Genomic DNA, 17,408 nt, shown 5'->3' with positions numbered 1-17,408 from the left:
TACGATATGATACCGAAACCGTATCGTTCTAGTGCAAGACCGAAACCTCGACACGAGTCGAAATTTTAAACCTTGCTTAACATTCTTGGTACCAGATTCATGGCAAAGATATGAAGAGGTAATTTTGATACAACACCAACAAATTCAGAGAATATGGAGTCTAACAATGCTAACAGACTTTCTGAGTGTTCCTTGAAGCAGTATCTACTCTTTCAGCAACTATGCAAGCAAAATCATTCAGTGATAGGCCAAATTAACTCTTGTAATTTATTTATTTTATATAAATACATACATTGTAAGAGATCATGGTAATAAAATATCAATTTAGTGTTTTTCTTTTATAATCATATAACACAAGGAAATTTATGGAACAAGCCAGATGGAATGCCTACTTTTGAGTCCTGGGATAATAAGAAGGGAATGAACTCATGAATCGACTCCTTTGGGCAGATTTTATGCCAAACACACCTTTAAAGATGGTGGGAAAAAGAATCGCACTAATGTCGAGCCAGCCGATGAACTTCATGATGTTCCAAATACTCCTTGCTATTCATCTCCGTCAATCTGACAGAAGCACCATAGTCAAAGAGGACCACAGTAAAAGTAATAACACTAGAATCATAAGTTTGAATTAGGAGAAAGAAGTCTGAAGAATGAAACTACACAGGTTGTCAAGGTCCTAATAAAGTTTATCAATCACTTAACAATAGATTCAATATATATACATTCAATTACTTTCTCAGTCATACCTGCTAATGGTTCGCTCTTTGGCAAATCCTAGCTCATTATCAACACAAAGATCGATATCATCATATCTCTGTGACCGTGAAGAAGATCGAGGAGAAATTTTCTGGGCATCAGTGACTGTCACAATTTTTTCAAATAACTCCACAGGTGATGTCTCTGCAGTGCATAATAATACAGCTTTATTCTCATACATTACCTGTTACAAAAGGTATTGCAATTACAATCTTAGAATCTTCTATTTTTACCGGGGGAATATAGCTGCAAAATGGATGCAGGAATGTCCTTTTAGCAAACCTATTATTCTTACGAAGATTCGGATAATGATTACAAAGACAGCAGTCCAGAAATTGGTTTCAATTAAGATGACTTACCATGTTTGGATTGCAATCGCAACCATATTTATTAGTATTTCTAAATTTATTATTACCAAATTCATCATAATATATTATCATGCTTATCATTATATTTTCCATATATTTTGGCAATATGTATAAATACATTTGTTAGTCTATGACAACCATCAATAATAAAGCAATTGTCTTTTCTTTAGTTGTCTCTTGCTTCTTTCTTTTCTGTGTTTATGTGTTCATGTTTTGTATTTTAACATGGTATCAAAGCCAATCCTTCACACCTTCCTCTTTCCTCTCTTTCCCCTTTTCTCTTCCACCCACGCAGCAGCAGCCCCACCGCCATATGCACACCGATCTCCACTTCTAGCAATAGCAAGTTCAGCATCTTCCCTGTAGCCTTCACTCTCTTTTCAGCAAACAACAACAACAGGCCTTCCCCTTCCCCATCTCCATCCCAATAGTCCTCCTCCTTTTCCATCGCGCCTTGCTCTTCTATCTTCTTTCCTATTCTTATAATGTTATTCTCTCATTTTTTTTGTTTCTTTCGCATTGCACTTTGTCGTTTTTTTCCCCTAAGGAGGATTTAAGATTTCTCTCCCCTATTTTCCCTTCCTTATCTGCTTTTTTTTTTCCTAAAATAAAAACAAAAAACAATTGGCCGCTACCTCCTACTTCCTCATCTAGGTACCACCATCTCCCCCTCTTCCACCACCAGCAATCAAAAGCACTTTCCCTCAATTTCAATTGCTTCCCAACCTTAATTTCTTTCTCTCTTTTTCTTTAATTTTTTTTCCCAACGTGCAGTTCAGCTTTACTCTCTTTTGAGCCAAAAAAAAAAAAAAACTATTCTCCTTTTTCTGCCTTGCTCTCTAGTACCATGGATAAGTACATGCCAAGGTTCAATGGTCTTAGATTCATCAAGATGCTGCTAACTAGGTATCAAAATTTGCTCCTTCATCAATGAAAGCATGCTTCTATCCCTCCTCTTTATTTCTTCTCTTCACAACAACAATCTTCTCCTTTCTATGTTGCTCTACTTTTTTCTTTCCTCTATTTAGTTTCTCTTTCTTCTTTTTCATCCTGCCACCACAACTACGTGTCCTTTTTTTTCCCTTTACTTTCACCTCCTTACCATCAATAAAACTCTCAAGAGAGATCAGTCTCATGCTTTTTCTTTTTCTCCAGCAGTACTTTTTCTCTTTGCTTTATAGTTGTAATAGCAGCACCTTGCTGCTCTTTTCTGGCCGTCGACCGCTTCCTTATTACTCCTCTGTATTTTCTTTTCAACCACCAACGACAGGCACACGTCAAAGCTTCTCCTCGCAACGACCTTCTTTCTTTCTCTTCTCAATAGCAGCAACACATTCCACCTCTTCTACTTCTTCCTCTTTCAAGAACCATGATTCCATTAATCACAACTGCATTTTCTTCCTCTTACTCTTCCACTTCCTGTCTTTCCCATAGCCAGAGCAACATCACTTTCCTTATCTTTAATTTCAAGGACAACAAACTACTTCCCTCTCGTTGTCTTCCTCTCCCTTTCTTCTTCTTATACCTCTTCTGCTTTGCAGCAATCTTTCCTCCATTGAGTGTTGTCTCTTTTTAGCCATCTCCTAACCGGCCAAATAGCAAGCTTTTCCAAGTTTTGCTTAGCGCACAACAACAGATTTTCTTCCTTTCCTCTGCTCCAGCAAATTCCAACCATCAGAATTGCAGTCGTGACTCTTCTTCTTCTTCCAAAGTCACTAAGTTCGCTGCCTCTTCCAGAAATTCAGCAGTAGCAAAACTATAGCTTTTAACTCTTTCTTTACTAGTGGCCATTGTTTTAGATGATTTGATTGGTCGTCTAGTTGAAGATGTTCCAATAAATTGGTAACAAAACTCAATGTTCAACATCTCCCACAAAAATATCTGTCCAACAATTGGTTTCAATTACTATGAATTTCAATCTCAATCATATTTATTAATATTTCTATATTTATCATGCTTATCATTATATTTTACATATATTATTTTGGCAATATGTATAAATAGGCTTGTTAGTCTATGACAATCATCAATAATAACGAAGCAATTGTCTTTTCTTTAGTTGTCTCTCTATTCTTTCTTTTATATGTCATGTATTGTATTTCAACAGAAAGCTACCTAAGTAATTCATCTCTTTCTATTTCTCTACTTTCTCCCATCTAACAGTTGTATTTATATCATGTCACTTGTGGTAAATTTTCAGAATCTTGTCTAATTGCTCAAGAAAACTTGATAGACATTAATTTCTTAAACATACACAGACAAAGATTCGAAGGTTATGTATGCCAACTACGAGAGCTGTTAAAGCTCAGCATTCAGAAAGCAATAGACAATAATCGGCATCCTCAATAAGTTATCCTCTGAGAAAGTGTTTTCATCATAGAAATTCTTCATCGGCAACAATGATTAAGAAACGATACAAATAAGACTTCTTGTGGCCTCAAACAAAATGCGTTCAAACATAATATTCATCATATAATCAATTTCCAGCACCAACATCAAGGTTTAAGACAAGTGGTCACTGGTCAATTTAAGGCTTTTGTCCACCTAGCAAGGCTAGAATGGATATAGTGATAAACATTTTGACTGAAATTTGAATAGCTAATTAACACCATATATTTGCAATGTTACTATGAGAATACGGACTAAAGTCCCAGTACTGGTAACATAAATTTTCTACGCAACATATCATTGCTTTGTTAACACTAAATTAGATACTGCTCTAGTTATCCGCAGAGCTTAAGTTGGACAAAAAAATAGACGGGGCAAAAAGAAGTCCTGCCTGCCATCTCCCTGTCTCAGTAGTTCTCCCCTCATCAAGTCTCATTTAGAGATGCATCATTCAAGTGGAAAGGTGTGCAAAAACTAAGAGGAAATCTAACAGAGATGCAAAGCGTAATATTTAAACAACTTAATAGTTTATATAATGGCCAACACTACAAAAAAGAAGGATGAACAACTTTAAAACCTAACTTAATGCAAGAACTGAACCCTTACAAAAAAAAAAATTCATGCATTATCATCAGGAGCATCAGATATTAGCCATACTCATGTCCTGTTCTCTAGGACTCTAACCAACCAAGAACCAACCTTTACACGAGAAACATAATATACATGAAATTGCTTGCTTCTGTTCTTAAAAAAAACATCAATAACAAAATACCATCATTTCCAAATTTTTGGTGTCAGCTATATTATTCAATTAATAAACTAAAAAAATATTTAGCCTTGAACTTAATTGCAAATCTATCACAAACCAGCTGAAATTAGCACTACTGGCTAACTTAATTGCAATGTAAATGCATATTTATATTCTTGTATAATTGATCATCTACCTCATCCATGCTTCATATGATTGAAATTATTTTTTCAGATAGCTCTAATTAAGGCAGAATGAATAAGGCATCAAAAGATACAACCTAAATAACTATTCTTTAGAACAGTCTATGACTATATAATTTGTGATGACAAGAATTCAGGGAAGTTTGAGACGCACATCAACCAATGTGACGAACCGATATGCAGCAGTTCTGTTGTGGATCCCAAACTTGGGAACTCCTTCAAGTGCAAGTGTATGAAATTTCTCTGCATAAAAATAGCGGAAATCATAAAAACAAGATATAGGAAAACATGTATAGCTTTTCATAAGGAATTTATTGGATAACTTTCATTTGATAGATCAAAATCATTACATCGATCCAAAAGATATGAGAGAAGAATTCCTTGCACTCCCATTTGACATGGAATGGCGTAGAAATACATATTGGATGTAGTTGATGCAGAAGAGTACAAATAACTTACTAAACAATCCAAGGTAATCTGCTGCCCCCAAAGGTCTTTCACAGAGATCCTCAAAAGTGAAATACGCATATCCATTAGCTCCAAGTGGGACCTAAATGAGAACAGAAATGCTGGACTTATTTCCAACAAGAGTATGAATTTTGAAGAATCCAATTAATTGAAATGGGACCTGCAATTTCCGACCCATTACAACTTCAACAACTTGAGGACAAGGTTTCTCAGGCCCTATTAACTGATTAAACATCTCTGTAAGAAGTCCAGTGGGTTTCTTCTCAATGAAATAGTAGCCCTTCTCCGCCTGCAAGAAGTGCAATTTATCGTTTAAGGAAATTGTGCAAGTATGAATGGATTGATTGATGAATAAAGCACAAAACTTACAGAACGCAGCTTCCGGTAGTCGGTTGATGAGCTAATTTCATGAATTACACATCTTTCCTTTCTCAAAGTGACACAAGGTAAGTTAGAAGTTAATATATACTAAGATACGCTACAGGTTCAAGTAAACCATTCATTACCTTCAAGATATCAATAAAAGGTAAAAATAGGTCCCTTTGCAAACCACCTTCATAAAGCTGGTCAGGAGCACGATTTGAAGTAGAGACAAGAACCTGAAGAAGAATGGGCAGCACCAGGAAAGGAATAAAAAGGTGAACAAAGTTTCCAAAGAATAAATCACACATTATAATCTGCTTTATATATAAAGAGCAACCTGTGCACGAAGCTCCCGCCAATGCGGGGTCCTGAGGAAGAGTCTATTATACGCAACCTTATCCTACTTTACAAGAGGTTATTTCCGATACTCGAACTTGTGACCTCCAGGTCATACGGCAACAACTTTACCGTTGTGCCAAGACTTCACTTCAATAATCAGCTTTATATATATTTAAAAAAAATTGAAGTACAAAAAGCATCAAATAACACAGACCATGCCATTGCTGAAAAGATGTTGGAAAAGACGGTTTAGTATCAATGCATCTGCTACATCAGTTACCTACAAGCATTTGTTTTGACAGTTATTTAATCGTCAAATACAATAATCCCAAAAGTAGAAAGAATAACAACTAATCTGAAAATCAAAGCATACCATGAATTCATCAAGACATAACAGAATGGACTCATCTGATATCTCAGCAGCAACAATTTCAAGTGGATCTGCTACACCTTTATGCACCTACGGTTATATTTTTTAAGACAGAATTTGTACATATATGAAGTCAAAATGAGCATACAGCAATACCATGGGACTAGTTCAAGAAAACAAAAATTTAGAATGATCATTAACCTAATAAAAATATATCAATGATAAATTTCAACCCAACTTCACCTGCAGCCTTCTATGCACATTCAACATAAAATCATGAAAGTGCATCCTTTTCTTCCTCCAATATGATGGCCTATACAAATAAAGATGGAATTAGATACAGAAGTGAAAGAAAGTGGACAGCTTAAGCAAAGACAAAAGGGTTTGAAAAGCAAAAAAGTTTCCATTTGTTAAAAGGTAGTCTGGTGCACGAAGCTCCCGTCATGCGGGGTCTCAGGGAAGGATTCATTGTATGCAGTCTTACCTTGCTTTTTGCAAGAGGCTATTTCTAGGATTCGAACTTATGACCTTTTGGTCACAAAGTAACAACTTTATCGTTGCGCCAAGGCTGTTTCCATTTGCTATCCAAAATAAATAAAATACAATGGCTACTAGCATTTGGATGATAAGATCACCAACACACTATTGGGCATTTATAAGGAAATTAATGGGTAAAATGTTTGCCAAGGATGGCACTTAAGGAAAAGGATTGGCCAATGGCTGAAGGTGTAAATATGTTGTTCTTTGCTAGATTCTGGCCGTATCTTTTCATGGTCTTGGAGGGAATAGCAGCAAAACTTGCTGTTGATGACTCCATTCTAATTTTGGAATGTGCTGTGACTGTATCAGTTCCTAACAAATCCTCACCGAGTGAACAGCTGTTCATTTTTTTTCACTTTTCAAAAAAAAATATATATATATAATGGCAAGGGTTTAAAAATAATAACTGAAACAAATACTAGCTTCTCAAATGGTAAATCACTCTACATCATGGTTCCTCATAAGTGAAAATCAACCTACTAAAAAAATGACAACTATATATATATATATATATATATAGGAAGTTTTTAGCCCGCACACCCTTATTCTGCACATCATGGGCGACTCTCATAGGTCCGAGTGCCCGAAGGCACTCTTGGGTGCTCCGATTCACTTTTGAGAATTCGGGCGCCCTGTGAGGGTTGCCCATGAATGTGCCGGATAAGGGTGTGGAAGCTATCATTTCTCTCTCTATATATATACAAGTAGATTCCTATAATCAACTAATAGTTTATATACTAAAAAAGATTGTTACAAGCAATGAATTCTCCGAATCATAACAACAAAGAACTTAGAGGAGACAAACAGCTGATTGTAGAACAAATCCATAAGCATTGTCTTTCCAGTGCCTACTCCTCCATAAAGGTACAGTCCTTTGATTGGTGAATAATTAGACCGAGGCATAAGACGAGACCACAACCACCTACTCCTGCACACTCACACATTAAAAAACAATTAAACAATATATAAATATAGATTGGAGTAGAAGCTCAACGAGATGTCCCACTAATAGATTGTGCATTTCACTTACCTCCCAGATTTTTTTGATGACAGATACCTATCCAATTGGCAATCATCTTCATGCTCCACGAGCTCTTCATAAAGCCTTTGTAGTGCTCGAAGTGATTCTATCTGTGGTCACAATCAAAGAGATCTCAGATCACCCAATGATACTGTCAGCCCAGAGGCACCATTGATACAAGAGAGCAGTAACCCAAACCTGGAAGCTGTCTCCACCAACAAGCTCTCCCACGGCAATTCTCTTTTCATACTCCAACAAAGGACCAACTCCTCCAACATTAGAAGAATCTATTTCAAGTAGACAGTATAACAAAATAAAAAATATAAATAAAATCCATACTTCGTATATTCATATAGCATTAATTAGTATACAATTATGATTGCTGAGGTAAAGGCAAAACAGAATTTCAGCTATGACTATAACAATAAGGCTCTTCTGCATGGTAATAAACAATGACGATAAAAGTAAACCTCTGATAGAGAACTTTTCTGAGGTAGAGCATAAAGCCCTGGAAAACAGCATACTGTAAGTCAGGTCTTTATTGATTTCTCTACCATAAATGGCCCCATTTGGATGACAAGCAATAGGGTTAACAAAAATAGAAACTTGATCAATTTTCCCTGCTTTGTTTAATGAAATGTCTGTTCGGTAAAAACAGAAAAGATATCGGATTTGTTGAAGAGGCCGAGCTGAATTCCTCATTGACCTAAAATATTTCAGCTACAAAAACACCAAGTAAAATATGAGTTAGAACATTAAAATAAGAAAGCAAAGAAAATCCAGATTTTCCAAAGAAAAACAATAACCTGGAAAAGAAAGCAATAACAAAGCCACTGGGAAATAAACCAGAAGGCAAAAGCAGAATCGAACTCTTCAGTGATCTAAATCATGAACTTATCCGCCCAATTTCAGAATATTGAAACCCCCAAAAGACTGATTATGGGTTCTCCTGTGCAATCGAGCAAACACAAGATGAATCAGAAGGGATCGAGTTTTGCTGAGAGTATAAAAAATCCAAACTTTTAAAAACAAATAAGCACTTCCCATAAAGTAGGGAACGCAACAATATCACTGAAATTTGACATATGTTATGAAAATACTTGCAAAAATTAATCATCACCAATCAAAATACTACCAACCAAATGTCTAAACTTCCGAATCCCAACAGCAACGAGAGAAAAGATCAAGATTACTCTTACGTTGAGGTCGGCCGTGTCAACTTGCACAGGAACCGGGCCGAAGCCACAAGAACTCGACGTCGCTTCCAGATTCGAGCTTCTCCATTTTATCGGCGAATACTCGCGTACCGTGTCTGTTGTACGACAGGATATCGTACGACGAGGAGGGACGTCTGATCACACGGATACGGTATCATGCGGAGCCACTAACTGTGTTTAGCTGAACGGCTAAAATTTGATCCTGATGCAGTGGTCTTAATGTATACGGGGTGTTTACAGGATCCAGTGTTTCGTGTAGATTACGCGACATTATGATTTCAACTAATCAAGTAACTAGGAGAGCTTTGCGTAGGTCCCCTCTCCTCCTCGGAGAGATTCGTCATAAGAGCCTGTGGGCCTGCGTGCATTGGGCCTATGGTCCGTACTTAGCCCAGCACAGCGGCCGTTGCAGCTTCGTGTGAATCGTGTTCTTCAAGTCACCTGTGACCTGTGTGTATAAAAGAAGAGGACCGAGGAAGCTTACTCTGTTTTTACCTACCGTTCTACTACGAAGGCACGAAGCAGGGACTCTCATTTCCCCGACATTGTTGTACTCGGTCTCTTCGCCTGTTCCAAATTTTAGGATCCATGGGGCAGGGTACTCCTGGCGGCATGGGGTGGCAGGAGCTCCCCGGCGACCGCAAGCAGGACGGCGACAACAAGGGGAAGAAGTTCGAGCGGGCGGCTCCGCCGTCACGGGTCGGCCGGAAGAAGCGCAAGCAGAAGGGACCTGAGGCTTCCGGCCGCATTCCCGCCGTCACCCCGCTTTCCAAGTGCCGCCTTCGCCTCCTCAAGCTGGAGCGCATCAAGGACTACCTCCTCATGGACGAGGAGTTCGTCGCTAACCAGGAGCGCCTGCGCCCCCATGAGGAGAAGAATGAGGAGGACCGATCCAAGGTCGACGACCTCCGTGGTTCGCCGATGAGCGTCGGGAACATTAAGGAGCTCATGGACGAGAACCATGCCATCGTGTCTTCCTCGGTTGGTCCGGAGTACTATGTTGGTATACTGACGCTTGTTGACAAAGATCAGTTGGAACCGGGCTGCGCAATCCTCATGCACAACAAGGTGATCGTTTTTTTCCCCCTTATTTCTTATGTGTTTTGTGTTGCTCTAATTACTATATTGCTATGGGCGGTTGAACGACCAGAAACGGAGAAGCCTTATGGCTCCTCAGATCGTAATCTTGGTTGTGGTCATCTATAATTCTATGTATTCCTTGTTGCTCCTGGTATCGTTGTCCGCGTGTCCAAATGTTTTCATTCATGCGTTTTGCTTATGTTACCTTCAGCCCTATATTTTGTTCGAGGATACCAATGATTTATTTGTCTGTTTGCTGGAGAAAATGATACAACAGATAGAGGTCTCTCATGTAGCTTGTTGGCACTTGTTTGCCTGCTTTTGCCTCATCTTTTTTCTATTCCTAGCTTTCAAAGCATTTGTCTATCTTAGACTTGTCTGTTTGACAGAATCAATATGCAATGTAGTCTGTCCATGAATGTGGCAGAAGAAAGCTGTTAGAACACATCTGCCTCACTATTTTTCAAAGAAGAAAAAATTTTGCTTTAGAATTTTTACCTTCTATTCTCAAGCAACATATTTGACTCCATTCTAGAATTTGTTGCTGCCTTTCTTCTTGTTTTCGCATCTGCTTTTCTGTATCTAATTCTTCCTTCTGTTATCTTCATGTCTATGTTATTTCTAATCCTTTTTTATTTGTCTTATTTTTGCGTTGGACTTCTTGTTTTATCTTATTGTAATGAAAATTTCCAAAGTTTGTATAACGTGGTTTACAATTTACACTGCTGATTATGCTAAATCTTTTGCAGGTTCTATCTGTTGTTGGAATACTTCAGGATGAAGTGAATCCTATGGTTTCTGTTATGAAAGTTGAAAAGGCTCCTTTGGAGTCTTATGTTGATATTGGTGGCTTAGATGCTCAAATCCAAGAAATTAAAGAAGCTGTTGAACTTCCACTTACTCATCCTGAGTTATATGAGGATATTGGAATTAGGCCTCCCAAGGGAGTAATATTATACGGTGAACCTGGAACTGGTAAAACTTTACTTGCCAAGGTGAGAGCATTTTTATTTCACCATTGTTGATTTTGATAAATGTAAATGTGATGTTAGCATATGAATTTTTGTAACATGAACTTTTCTACATTTTTTTTTTTTGCCTCTTGTTCTTTTTGTGGATATTTGCCAATTTGATTATATTCTGAGTCATATAAACTTCTTTAAACAACATACATCTGGAAATCAAAAAAAATTATCACCGTGCATATGTTCATAAGCATATACCTATAAATATCTGTAACTTTTCAGATATTTGTGATTATTGGTTTGGTTATCAGTTTTGAGCACTGTGCTTTAAGAAGTCAGGTTTGTAACTTCAAGTGTGAAATTAGTAAAAAGTGGAGCACTTACTTATATAGTATTAGCGTGTAAATATACCTATGTGCATGCCATTTAACGTATAAAGTCACAAGTATCATCAGGTTGTGTCAGTCCTAGCTATTTGAGGTTGGATCTTATCCTTCCATTGAACTCCATGTAGGATTCTACACCAGTATTAAATTAAATCACCTTTCATGATATTTATTAGAGCTATCTTTTATTTCTTCCGTCCTTTTCAACTTCAATTCTAATTGATTCAACTCGTCGATTGCCTGTAAACATGTCCATAGCATCTCAATCTATTTTCTCATTTTGTCATTTATTTAAGCTATCAGCCTACTCCTAGATAGTAATGCTTGTTATTTTATTTTTCTAGTAATCCAACACATTTAAATTAGCATTTTGTGTTTTCTCCCCTAAACTTCTGCACACTGATCTATAAAGAATGGCTGATTGGACCACAATGTTATATAATTTTCTTTCTAGGCTAAAGGTCACAAGTAGAAGCTTCCATCCATTTTAATCATTCACCTTTATCCTATTAATAATAGCTTCATCAATACCTCCTTGTTTAATATATGAATGATATTTAACAAAGTCCTACTTTCAAGAATTTCATGTTCATCCATCTTCATGAAACAAAGTCACAAGTGATATAGATATGACACTCAATTATCTCTTAGTAACAAGGATAGAAAATGTTACCTCACATAGTAGATCTCTAAAGTTGTTAGGCATATAGAAACAATATTTTATTTTAGATAGATATCAAGCTCAACAAAGTATATTCAGTGTTTACACCAATTCATGTTTTTTAATAGCTGTGTTAGATGAGCGCTTTGGCTAAGTGATCATTGACTGCATTTAGTAGTAGTAGAATTATCTTTCTTGTAGTTTTGAGATTATACCTTCTTTCCTTTATTATTTTGTTCACTAGATTGCTGACTGCTGCACTAATATGTACAACACTTTTTTTTTTCTGATTACTTTTCTATTATCAGGCTGTAGCTAATTCAACTTCTGCAACGTTCTTGCGTGTTGTTGGAAGTGAGTTGATCCAGAAATACTTGGGTGATGGACCTAAGCTGCTGAGAGAATTGTTTAGAGTGGCAGATGAACTTTCTCCTTCAATTGTATTTATTGATGAGATAGATGCAGTTGGCACCAAAAGGTATTAAACAATGAGAAATGATATTCACCTTATTCCATGTTGTAAATCATGACTAATCCTATCGAAGAAAATATCATGGTTCTTTCCAGATATGATGCTCATTCAGGTGGTGAACGTGAAATACAGAGAACCATGTTGGAGTTGCTGAACCAGTTAGATGGTTTCGATTCAAGGGGAGATGTTAAAGTTATTCTTGCAACCAACAAAATTGAAAGCCTTGATCCAGCCTTGCTTCGGCCTGGCCGTATTGACAGAAAGATTGAATTCCCTCTGCCTGACATTAAGACAAAAAGACGGATTTTTCAGGTATGTTATTTTTCATGAATAGATTCAGGACTGTATTTAGTAGATCGTAATTTTATTAGCCTCAGTAGATTCTCACTAAATCTTTTCTCTTGTTTTAAATATTCTGGTAAGATTCATACATCCAGAATGACTCTGGCTGATGATGTCAACCTAGAAGAGTTTGTCATGACCAAGGATGAGTTTTCTGGAGCTGATATCAAGGCAATCTGTACTGAAGCTGGCCTGCTTGCTTTGAGAGAGCGTAGGATGAAGGTAACTAAAACTTTTTTTTTGTCAAATTGCTAAATGTATATTTCTTTCCCTTAGGGATCCGCACACTATACATCCCAAAGAAAAGGGAAAAGGCAATAGAATAAATTGTTAATCATACTCTTCTCAAGGATGCCAAGCCTTTCTCAATGGCATGTTTTTTGTAATAGATTTCAGTTTTTAAAGGATACTAATTTTGATTACTGTGACATATTAAAGGACCTATACTTGCTGAATGCTGAACAGCTAAGATCTATTGCTGGTGACATTTTTTTGTTGGTCACTTATCTATGTAAATTTTTGTTTATCTCGTGGGCAGTAGCTCTATTTACTCCATTCTGTTGATTGCTTCTGTTGTTCATAACACCTATTACTGCAGTTCTGTAACTAGATAGTCTGCTGATTCCAATTTTTGCCTTCAATATTTCCCATTAAACGTCTAATGGGGACTGTGATCCAGTGTTCTTGTTCCTTTGAGTGCAGACAGAAGCATTATTTTATTTTAGAACCTATTTTGCATCAAGAAACGTATCCAATATATCATGTCTTCCTTTTTTTAATTTGAAACTGAAGTTTAGGAAATAGACATTCAATAGCTTAGGTGCTATGTGGTTATTTGTGTCCTTTAGTCATTGAGTTCATCAAAGAAGAGTGGAAATTTGTTCCATTGAATTTGTTTCTCCTTGTGATCAAATCTTATTCTTCTTGTCCTACATCTTTGTCACGACACTTCTGAAACCTTGAGTGGATTGAGAACTTTAATCTGTTTCAAAAATCTGAAGTTTTTTCTCTTTTTTTTTTTTCATTTCCTTGTGACTTTGTTTCAATTGGCATATAATTGAACACATTTTTCTCTGTACAGGTAACTCATGTAGACTTTAAAAAGGCCAAAGAAAAAATTATGTATAAGAAGAAGCAAGGAGTGCCTGAGGGACTCTACATGTGACTTTCACCTTCAATCTTTTGACTTGAAGGTTAACTTTATTTATTAATTTTAATGTCATGATTATGTCATTTCCTCTTTAAACATTTTTTTGTATCTCTCTATTAGCATATGACAATAATAAACATTAGCTAAATGATACAAGAATGAAAGTTAAAAAAAAATACTGATAAATAGTATAAATGGCAATGTTAGGCAAATTGATCTGGTATTTTGTCTATTATAAAGTTAAGAGTATGGGTGACTTGGTTTTAGTTTCTTGGAATCTCTAATCCAAAGACACTCCTTTCTTCCTATAATAGATAGTTTCATAAACAGTTTGCAAGCTACATTACCTACCACTCCATCGTTAGAATGCCTAATTTTAAGTGTATCTGGGAGCATGCTAGTTACTTTTGTTGTCTCTTAATCATTTTGGGGGACTGTCCCTGATTAGCAATGTTCATTTATTATCATTGACTCGATTTCTTATGGTGTCAGGTGAAATTTCGCTCGCTTCAAATCTCCGAAAGGAAAATTCTTCCCTATAGAAGTATTGTCTATCGATTCACGATACACGCTAAGAGCTGCCTTTTCATTGGACCTCCGAGCTCGATGGTTTTCTTTGTTTGTTCTCAACTTTGACACTTGCACAACTTTATGAATGTTGGAAATTTTGTTTCTGAATCAATTAAGCTGTGCTACCGACAACTACTGCTGTTGGCTGTTGATTTTTGATTCAATCAGATTCTATAGTTTTCCTTGTTTTTAGATAATATTGTAGAATTCAGGGATAGATTTTATATGATAAATAAACATCTGCCTCAATAAATAAATGAATTAATCCACAAAATTTCTTCTATTTTTAATTTGTGCCATTAATTGTAAGTTCTTTTGTTGTTTTGCTGTTTTCTGTTGCTGTATTGTTTACTTTGCCAGTAAATCAATATTATAATAGCTAACTAGCTAAAGAATTAACTAAAGGGCCCAAAAATATATTAATAAAATAATCGTGTAAAGTTTTTAGGAAAATATATTTAAACATGCACCAACTTCATAACAAAATTATATATAAAAAATATCATTATGTGGTAACTAATTAATAGAACTATACAAAATTTATTAATACTCATGATCTCGATTAATTCAACCTTTCAATAACTTATATAATATAATAATTTTAAAATTATTAATTTGAATTTATCTATTTGTAACCTTGATCACATACTTAGTAAATATAATACATTGAATTGATCACACCGTTAAAGTTTCATCCACAACAATATTATTAGGGCACATAATACATTTAAGTCGATTAACCTCTACTAATTAATATAATTAGCAACATGCGCGTAGTTAATTAACTAACCATCTGCCGCTTAATTATGCATACAACTAATTAGTAATTAATTAGCCACTGTGTCACAGTCTGAGAGACAAGTCGATATCCTGCTCCGCCGGCTGCCGCCTCTTCCTATCCTCACCAACCTCCTCCCTCCTCTCGAACGCCGGCGGCATCTGCGGCGGGGGCCTCATCCGCGCGCTCCTCACGGCAGCGAAGGCGGCGGCCAGCTCACGGCTCCGCCGGGCGATGCTGCGCTCCAGCTTGTGGGCGTTCTGGTGGCCGCCCAGCGCCTGCGAGCTGAAGAACCTCCGGCGGCAGTACGTGCAGGTGAACCCCGGCACCGGCGTTGGCGCTGACGACGGCAGCAGCCCCAGCTCCAGGTTCAAGCACTCCTCCCCTCCTCCCTCCAAGATATACCTATCCATTCGTACAGCTAGCGATATGTATATCTCGATCAAGATGAAGACTGCTTTAGAAGCTCAGATCAAAGCTGAAGTGCATATTGCAAGAGTATATATAGAGCAGGAACTGCAATGGTGGCGGTGGCTTTCAATGTTTATGGATGGTAGATAACTTCATAATTTCAACTGTGTCCGAAACATCACTTATATATAATTGTTCAGACTTTGGGTTTGACATTGTTAAGACGGTTGATGCGGTGATAAAATTAAAGGGTATATATATATCTATTGATAAACCCCCTTTTATCACCGCATCAACCTATAATTGTTCAGATTTTGAGTTTGACATTGTTAAGATGGTTGATGCGGTGATAAAAGGGGGTTTATCAATATATATATATATATATATATATAAAATTGTTCAGACTTTGAGTTTAACATTGTTAAGACTATTGATGCAGTAATAAAAGGGGGTATATATATATATATATATAATTGTTCAGATTTTAAGTTTGACATTGTTAAGATTGTTAATTGATGCGGTGATAAAAGGGGGTCTATCAAAATATATATATATATCAAATTGTTCAGACTTTGTGTTTGCTGTTGATGCGGTGATAAAAAGGGGTCTATCAGGTGTGGGTCAAAAGGACGGAGACAATAGTTAATGTGGAGATCAAAATCAAGACGTCAACGCTAGATAACCAACGAACCCATCAAAGAAGGCCGAGCGGGGTTCTATTGCAGTGGTCGATCGGGCATGAACCGCCCAACCGGCAAAGAGCTAGGCCAAGCAGAATGCCCGTATAGCCAAGATCATCAGACGCTCATCACAAAGCAGAGGAACGTTGAGACAACTAGAGCGTTAGTCTGGTCGTGCAGAAATAATCTATCGAATTGAGTCATCGCAAGGAAGCAGCAGAGGCCCATCGGGCGGGGATCCCCTACCGAGTGGTTCCCTCGCTCGGTCAAACAGTGGGACCCCTTTATATATCTCTTGATATCCCTTTGGGAGATAACGCCGCTGACAACCAAGCATGGTCAACAGGCGAATCGTACGGCGGAAGCTTCTACTGTTTCGTTAGGGATTTGCATGCCCTGTTAAGGTATGGTGTCAAAACATTTTCTTGACATGTCCTTTCATAGAACAAATTGGAGAATAATGTGCCACTTCTTGAGGAGTGTACACGTGCCCGTTGGGGCGCTAAATAAAAATGGGTCCATGCATCGGTACATATTATTCACTATTTATGCTTGCGCTTACTGTTGTTCCGCTTTCTTCTACTATTCTGATGACTAATTTGAGCGTTGGAGGGCCAACGCCGAGACCCCTTTCCTGTCCCGACACTGACATTTCTTGTATTACAGGAGTAGAGCAGAGTCTACATCCAGCCAATATAGAAGTCACATCCTCAGCTAGTCTTTTCCAAGATTTTCGAACAAGATGAACTTTAATTGTGAATTTGTTTCTTTGTTAATGAAAATTAGCTAGTTACTCTTGTATTTAATTTATTGTGTTAAGGAAATCAATGTATAAGTTATCAAAAAAAAAATAAAAAAAAATCAAATCGAGTCCTTTTGAAATTTTATTGTAACAAAAGTATGCTCATGTATAGTCCGACTCTAGATTATGTGAAGGAAAATAAATTATAGGATTAATTTATAGTTAACTATTCCTGATAGCATGCGGTCCTTTTGAAATCTTAGAAGTTTGATAATATTGTTAGGCTCTGTTTGGTATGCATGGTATGCATGATAGGATAGGATTATATTTTCAAAAAGTTTTTAATCAAGCGTTTGGTAGAGTTGATTAGAGATAGGATTGTGAATG

At 36.9% G+C, this 17,408-nt stretch overlaps 3 protein-coding genes across 6 annotated transcripts; 1 reads left to right on the top strand and 2 right to left on the bottom strand.

Annotated features, from left to right (window-relative positions):
- Window positions 1-241: 241 nt before the first annotated feature.
- LOC121970345 (AFG1-like ATPase) lies at window positions 242-8,925 on the bottom strand. 4 transcript variants are annotated; one of them, XR_006108905.1, is made up of 16 exons: window positions 8,767-8,925; window positions 8,374-8,516; window positions 8,038-8,287; window positions 7,766-7,854; window positions 7,577-7,677; window positions 7,352-7,474; window positions 6,250-6,319; window positions 6,010-6,096; window positions 5,851-5,916; window positions 5,441-5,533; window positions 5,304-5,360; window positions 5,095-5,223; window positions 4,926-5,016; window positions 4,621-4,709; window positions 750-903; window positions 242-564 (listed from the first exon to the last, which is right to left on the bottom strand). XR_006108905.1 is itself a non-coding variant. In XM_042520997.1 (16 exons), exons 3-16 carry the CDS (start codon window positions 8,267-8,269, stop codon window positions 498-500), a joined length of 1,488 nt encoding a protein of 495 aa, XP_042376931.1. In that variant the 5' UTR covers window positions 8,270-8,287; window positions 8,374-8,516; window positions 8,767-8,925; the 3' UTR covers window positions 242-497. The 4 variants fall into 4 exon arrangements, 2 of the variants coding, with proteins under 2 accessions (XP_042376931.1, XP_042376932.1); XM_042520997.1 differs by having other exon boundaries at window positions 750-943; XM_042520998.1 differs by having other exon boundaries at window positions 750-943; window positions 8,707-8,907.
- A 352-nt stretch (window positions 8,926-9,277) lies between these two features.
- LOC121970344 (26S proteasome regulatory subunit 4 homolog B-like) lies at window positions 9,278-14,693 on the top strand. Its single transcript, XM_042520996.1, has 7 exons — window positions 9,278-9,852; window positions 10,614-10,859; window positions 12,185-12,354; window positions 12,444-12,660; window positions 12,772-12,912; window positions 13,772-13,883; window positions 14,333-14,693. Exons 1-6 carry the CDS (start codon window positions 9,373-9,375, stop codon window positions 13,853-13,855), a joined length of 1,338 nt encoding a protein of 445 aa, XP_042376930.1. The 5' UTR covers window positions 9,278-9,372; the 3' UTR covers window positions 13,856-13,883; window positions 14,333-14,693.
- A 560-nt stretch (window positions 14,694-15,253) lies between these two features.
- LOC121972548 (zinc finger protein 2-like) lies at window positions 15,254-15,601 on the bottom strand. Its single transcript, XM_042524204.1, has one exon. It carries the CDS (start codon window positions 15,599-15,601, stop codon window positions 15,254-15,256), a length of 348 nt encoding a protein of 115 aa, XP_042380138.1.
- Between the last annotated feature and the right edge of the window lie 1,807 nt (window positions 15,602-17,408).

The sequence above is a fragment of the Zingiber officinale genome, chromosome 4A (genome assembly GCF_018446385.1).
Source record: "Zingiber officinale cultivar Zhangliang chromosome 4A, Zo_v1.1, whole genome shotgun sequence".
In the NCBI taxonomy this organism is placed as follows: Eukaryota; Viridiplantae; Streptophyta; class Magnoliopsida; order Zingiberales; family Zingiberaceae; genus Zingiber; species Zingiber officinale.
Note: the sequence above shows the minus strand (reverse complement) of the source record. Positions and strands in the feature narration are given on the sequence as shown.